The following is a 7,162-nucleotide window of genomic DNA, read 5'->3' on the forward strand; positions in this document are numbered from 1 at the left end:
ACTAAATAGCAGTACAATTCCAGTTTCCTAAGTACCTCTCCAAGAAAGCACACTGCACACAAAATAGCAAGGCAGTGTGTGATATCCGCCAGAGCAACTAAGTAAGAAACCTGCACAAAGTGTTTTAGGAGTCCTACAGATGTTGTGTTCAAAACAGCTTTGCTAGGGTTATATGTACAAGGCTGTCTTTAACATTTACTCAAGTAGAGACATGTGAAATACAGTATGAGTCATAAAGCAATTGAGCTGAAGAGAATACCAAAATATTGTCATTTATCCCTAATTTTCATACAGATTTGATTGCTGTTGTTTCCTGTTCCTGCTTTGCTTTAAAACCAAATTTAAATGATTTTTAAAATCTCTGCTACTTGATTGCATGCTGTTTTGCTTTGATCAATAAGGCTGCTCTGATAATTCATTGAAAGCAGAAATATAAGCATCCCAGTTAAAAGTAAATAAAAGGCATTTATACACACCATGAAGCAAGTCAAATTAGTTTAGTCTTTCTACATTGTTTTCAAGCAGCAACCTGGAGCTATGTTTTACCTTTGCAAAGGCCTCAGATAATTAATGCTACAAATACCTACTTCATTGTTTCATTCTGTAGTTTTGGACGCTGTGCGGAAATGCCTTGACAGCCAAAAGAGGAATATTTGGCAAAACAGGAGACCTTCAAACCATCCTTTGTCTGTCTTGTGCAAAAGATGATGTTACATACTCTGGTGCTTTAAATGGAGACATCTATGTCTGGAAAGGGCTTATTTTAGTCCGCACAATTCAAGGAGCTCATGGTGTAAGTTGATTTCTCAAATGCTGCTTTATGAAAGTAAGGCATGTTCCCTCAGCTCTGTTTGTTTTACCACTGATATAATTCAAGCAACTGTGTTCACTGACATGTGAAGATTTCTTAGGGAGTTACAGTGATTCAAATGATAGTAGATTTTTTTTGTTCTCATCATTATTACTTCACTGCCTCTTATGTTGCTACTATAGTTGCTTGCTGCTGCTCTTTGTAATTTACACCAGTTCCTCTTAATATAACCAGGACAGCTATAAAACGTTTCTGGATGGAGAAAGTATCTTTCAGATTTTAATAAACTTTACTTTAGAGGGCATGTGACCAAAATAGCAAATTCTTGTGAATTAAATGTCAGCCTTGTGTAGAAAAAATGGCCCCATGTCATGGCACCAACAAGGGGAGGGGCATGACCTATTAAGTATAGGAAATATCAAATATAAAATAATATGAATTACAGCATATTTATAGTGAATATCCATTGTGTCAATTGAGAAGGCAAGTCTACCTTTCAGCTCCAGTCAAAGGTTTAATGATGGCTGATAACAGCTCACTAAGCATTCTTTTGGCTACCTTAGTGCTTGTAAGACTATGTTCTGTTTTTATTGTTGGATTGTTATGAAGTTGTTATTTAGGTACCCATTTATTACATTCTTTGGATCCCCACAGAAATTCTGCTAACGAGGCAAGGCAGTTGCATCACAAAGCTTGTTTTGGAAACACCATTAGTCTTCCCCTCAGCCCACAGATTTTGGTAATAAGTGTTTCTCAAAGAGCTGAACACAGCACACCAGTGGCTAATATGCCTGCTTTTGCAGCCTGTGCAGTGTCCTTTGGCAGACCACAATGTGTTGCTGATGATCTGTGTTTATTACATGTTTGATTATTCAAAAATTTGTGTGCTATGTGCATGGATGGATGGATGGATACATAGGGAGAAATTTGGGTTTTGTTAGCCAATAAATAATGGAATTGTCAAATCATCACATTTTATAGATGTTTGGAATATTACAAGAAAAACATGCTACTATAAATTCAACAGAAAACCATGACATTTAATTCATTTGCAAACAAGTTTGTGCTTTAAAGTTCCTTATAATGAAAATTCAAAGCCACTGTATTGTTAATTTACAGGCTGGAATCTTTAGCATGTATTCATGTGAAGAAGGTTTTGCCACTGGTGGTAGAGATGGTTGCATTCGTCTGTGGGACACTGATTTCAAACCAATAACTAAAATTGATCTCAGGGATACTGAGCAAGGATACAAAGGTGATAAAATATACTTTACTTAATGAGATTTGCATTTAAATAATTGAGTTTATTATTGCTTAATATAGTACCAACTATGGAGGCTTTTAGACTTTTTATAACTCCACTCTGACATGTAAAACTCTTTCTTTGAGTCTGAACAGACGAAGTCATTGCTGTGACCCTGAGGAGTTAATACAATACCTGCAAGACTTAGAATATGTATAGTACAGATTTTCCTTCGTTTTCATGATTACAGCTTACAGCACTTAACCTGTTTGCATTGTAAACTTCCACATGTGACACCAAAGCAGTATGTTGGTTTAATACTGGGTGATGCAACATCAAAAATGGAGGTAGCAAAATGATTACATGTCTGGCATATACAGTTTTTAAGATTGTAATATGTTGACAGTTCCCCACCCCCAGCCCCACTTCAAACATTCAGCAAGCAACATGGGAAGCTGACTACAGCCAGACAATTGGCTACTGAGCACTCAAGGTAGAATTTCTCCTACATTGGTCACCTCTGGTATGTTTGCCCAGTGGGCAAGTGACTGCAAATCATGGTAGCAGCTGTCTAAACAGTGTTGCTCAGCTGTGCCTAACTTCCACAATCATATCCCTCAACATCCTGACAGGAACATAATGGGAAATTTAAACGGTGGTCAGGCCCATCACCTAATGGCATCCATGCAAAAAGGGGGAAAAAATAGCCAGAATTTCAGGGCAGATATCAATGGCGGGCCTTTCTAGAGCACTTGGGCCATAAGCAGCTGCACAAGGATGCCAGGCTCCAGTGCCAGCTATGTCTGAATTATCTGACAGCAGTGCTACAGAATCCTAGGCAGAAGTTTTTTCGATTACTTGCTACCTACATTTTTAAAGTGGAGATGTCAGGGATTGGATATGGGACTTACTGATAGAAAACAAAAGGTCTGCCAGTAAGTTTTGCTCTGCCTCTTAGTTCAGTGCTAGTCCAGTGCTGGTTTTCTGAAATATATCTTGCGATGGCTGGGATATATCTTGTAATGATATATTTATTCCCATTTGGATTCAGTAATTATGATGCACAGCTAACTGCATGTGCCAGGAAGCATGGTTGCTTTGAAAAAGCTAGCCCAGCTAACTCCTGCAAAGTTTACTTCTTGAGCCTTTAAAGTAGCATGATAAAAAAATTGTGTCAGATGAATTTAGTGCATGGTGGCAAAGGCACACTGCTGTTTCTCCGCAAGCAGATGGGGTTAGAAGTCAGCCCTGTCTAGCTTTTTCCCCCTAGCAGCTGCAGCAGGCTTCAGTGTTCATGTGAAGAAGCTGTGGGTTCCAACTGGAAGCAGAACACCGAACTGGATAAATCTCTTTCCGATCTAACAGTGCACTTACATTGTGAGTTCCACATATCTCAATCAGACCAATTTTCCAGTAATGTAATCTAGGACTGACATACGAGGTTTGCTACACCATCAGCTACTGCTTAGAGATGGCTATGTCACTGCGCCATCTCAAAACATATAAAACAGCCCTATAATGAGTTAGTCCATTGACTGAACTAGTTCATTATTGTCTATTCTGACTGGCAATGGTTCTCCAAGATCTCAGAAAATCACAGACAAAGTCAAAAGGGCATCCATAATTATAAAAAGTGGGTCTTATTTCTGACTTATATATTATAACCAGAAAGCACAACAAATGATAACAGTGAAGGTGTAATAGTATACAATTGTTTTTGTCTGATACTGAATATTAACAACTGTTGTTTATAGTAGAACAGTTGCAGTTGTTAGTAAAACAACTCAAGTTGTTTGTTGGTGAAATTTCCAGATTGCATCCCATTTAATTACTTCATGAAAACCAAGTTGGAACAGAAATATTTCCCATGATGGGTAACTGAAAATACACTCTGGACTCTTGTATATGTCTCTCTTTGGACCCACTTATCTGTCGTAAATCCCCTGGCATAACTACCAAAAGAATTTCCCAATGTGGCTTATTATTCCTTCAAAAAGTATAATGGTAAATAAATGTACAAGTATTATATGTCACTCCCAATATTAAACAAAATCTTTATCATATAAAATACTTGCATAAAAGGACAAGGAAAGACTCCGTCTAGTCCAGCATTTTGTTTGCGCAGTGTTTAATGGGAAACCTGCAAGCACAGTATGAGTGCAACAGCACCCCATCCCCACTCATATTCCCCAGCAGCTGGTGTACACAGGCACATTGCCTCTGGTACTGGAAACAGTATATAGGTATCAGGATTAGTAGCCATTGATAGCCTCCTCAGTTGGTGGCCATTGCTACATCTGGTGGAAGTGACTTTGCTACGTTCAGTTTAAAGAAGTACTTCCTCTGTCCTTAATATCCCACCACTCAGCTTCCTGGAGTGGCCCCAGGTTCTAGTATTATGAGTGTTATGAGCCAGCTCCTAGTAGGCCTCTTAGTAGTCAAGTTGTCAGTTAGATTCCAGCCACTTACCTTTATTATGCAAACTATAAGCAAGAACTCATTATTTCAGACTGCAAACAAAAACAAAAAATCCAGACAAGCTTTGCATAATACAGTAGTTGCTAAGCTTCAGTTAGTTCGCTGGTTAGAAAAAGCTTTCATGAAATTGGCACTGTCTACTAGGTTGCACCAAAGTTCTATGGAATATGTCCCTCTTTAGTTCACAGGTTTCCTCTCCTGCTGAGCCTTGTTTTAGGAAGTAATCTGAGCTGAGAAGAACTCCGTGAATGCTTGCAGAACTCAGGTTGCACAGCTGGCAACCTTCTTCTGTGTCATATGCAGCACAAACAAGGGCTGCATATCATGGGCATGGATGAGGGATGCTGCTTGTGCAATGGTTGCATGAGGCTCAATTTCTGGTGAGTGTCAGATGAATGCTCAGTTTGCTTTCCAGGAAGCACATGACTCATGGCCCTGAGAAAGCAGGTCAGAGTCAGGGGAGCAAAGCGCAGGGGATTGGATGGTTTCTCACCCCCAAAAAGGATTGTTCACACATCCCTACACCCCCAAAAAGGATTGTTCACACATCCCTACTGTTTACCCTTGCTGTCCTTTTTGAGCTGAGCAGGCTAGCAAGTTATTCCCCCAAGGTGGCTCTTTCTATGGGTGCAAGTTTCTTTGAGCACTGTGTGACCTTGAGTTGCCCCTTCCTTTTATATGATGATGAAATTTTGGATCTTGTATTCCCACCTTTTTCTCTTAATTAGGAGCCTGCATTCCCACAGGTTCAGAGCATCGAGCTTTCTTGTTCTCTTGAATATTAGACAAAGCTGGATTTTCTCCTCTCTTATGCTGCTGTTCTCACTCATCTCCTGCTCCTGCAACCTTAGTGCCTTGGCAGCACCTGGCACATCCCTGTCTGTCTTAGAATGAGTTGTTGTCTTCAGTTTCCGTACGTTGGGCCCAATCCCTACAATGAGAGAGGGAGAAAAATGTTGCCCTATCCACTGCACCACATATATTATGTACCACTCAGTCATGTCTGTTCTTACATGCCTTTTTCTAAGCTAGAGTCCCAAATGTTGTAACCTTTCCTCATAAGGGAGTTGTTCCAGCCCTTGATCATTTTAGTTGCTTTATTCTGCATGTTTTCAGATTCTACAAAATGTTTTTACAATTAGGGACCAGAAATTTACAAAGTAATCTTAGTGTGGTTGCATCATAGAGTTGTATAAAGGAAGTAGGATCCTGGCAGTTTTACTTTCAGTTCCCTTTCTAATTATGTCCTATAGGGAGTTGGCTTTTTTCATGGCAACCACACCCTGGGTCAATACTTTCACTGAAGTTTCCACCACAACACCAAGATCTTTCTCTGCTAGCTCAGACCCGGTCAACTTATACCTGAAGTTGGGATTGTTTACTCAATGTGCATCACTTTATACTTGCTAACATTGAAACACATTTACTGTTTTCCTGCTCAGAGTTCTTTTTGGCATTCCTTGTTGTTTTAACTAACCAATATAATTTGATATCAGCAAATTGGCCACTTCTCTGTTTTCTCATAATTCCAGATAAATTATGAACAAATTGAAAAGCCTTGGTTCCAATACAAACCCCTGTGGGACCTAGCTGTTTACATCTCTCCACTGGGGAATTTACCATTTATTCTACTCTCTGCTTTCTATTCTTTAAGCAGTTACTGATCCATAAAAGGACCTCTGCTTTTATTCCATGACTGCTAAGTTTGCTCAAGAGTCTTTGGTGAGGGACTTTGTCAAAAGCCTTTTGGAAGCTCAAGTAAGCACTATCAACTGGATCACCCATTCTTAAAGACCCCTCAAAGGTTAGTGAGACAGGACTTAACCTTGTGGAAACAATGTCAATTCTTTTTCAACAGGGTTTGTTCTTCTGTATGCTTGAACATGGATATAGTTCCTTCATAGTTCCTTCATGGATCACTGCCTTGTTGTGGCAAGAGGGCTTGCGTAGCTCAATGAAGCTATGAGCTGTGCTGTGCAGGGCCACCCAAGACGGACAGGTCATAGCAGAGAACTCTGACAAAATGTGATCCACTGGAGAAGGAAATGGAAACCCACTCCAGTATCTTTGCCATGAAAACCCTATGGACAGTACCAAAAGGCAAAAAGATATGACGCCAGAAAATGAGCCCCTCAGGTCGGAAGGTGTCCAGTATGCTACTGGGGAAGAGTGGAGGGCTAGTATTAGTAGCGCAAGAAAGAATGAAGAGACTGGGTCAAAGCCAAAAGGACACTCAGTTGCAGATGTATCTGGTGGTGAAAAGAAAGTCCAATGCTGCAAAGATCTATACTCCATAGGAACCTGGAATGTAAGATCCATGAATCAAGGCAAGCTAGATGTGGTCAAACAAGAGATGACAAGACTGAACATGGACATCTTAGGAATCAGTGAACTAAAATGGACAGGAATGGGTGAATTTAATTCAGATGAGCATCAGGTATACTACTGCGGGCAAGAATCCCTCAGAAGAAATGGAGTAGCCTTCATAGTCAATAAAAGAGTAGGAAAAGCAGTACTGGGATACAATCTCCAAAATGACAGAATGATCTCAGTTCGAATCCAAGGCAAACCATTCAACATCACAGTAGTCCAAGTCTATGCCCCAACCACTGCTGCTGAAGAGGCTGAAG

At 40.0% G+C, this 7,162-nt stretch overlaps 1 protein-coding gene across 2 annotated transcripts in view; it reads left to right on the forward strand.

Moving 5' to 3' along the window:
• Nucleotides 1-7,162, forward strand: part of EML6 (EMAP like 6) — a 152,796-nt gene that overhangs the window by 52,765 nt on the left and 92,869 nt on the right. For both annotated transcript variants that reach the window (XM_044428864.1, XM_044428863.1), the window contains exons 5-6: nucleotides 608-793; nucleotides 1,931-2,066. In XM_044428864.1, coding sequence (XP_044284799.1) covers nucleotides 608-793; nucleotides 1,931-2,066 — 322 coding nt within the window. The remainder of the gene's footprint in view (nucleotides 1-607; nucleotides 794-1,930; nucleotides 2,067-7,162) is intronic.

Source organism: Varanus komodoensis, unplaced genomic scaffold (genome assembly GCF_004798865.1).
Source record: "Varanus komodoensis strain SLA01 unplaced genomic scaffold, ASM479886v1 scaffold2, whole genome shotgun sequence".
NCBI lineage: Eukaryota > Metazoa > Chordata > Lepidosauria > Squamata > Varanidae > Varanus > Varanus komodoensis.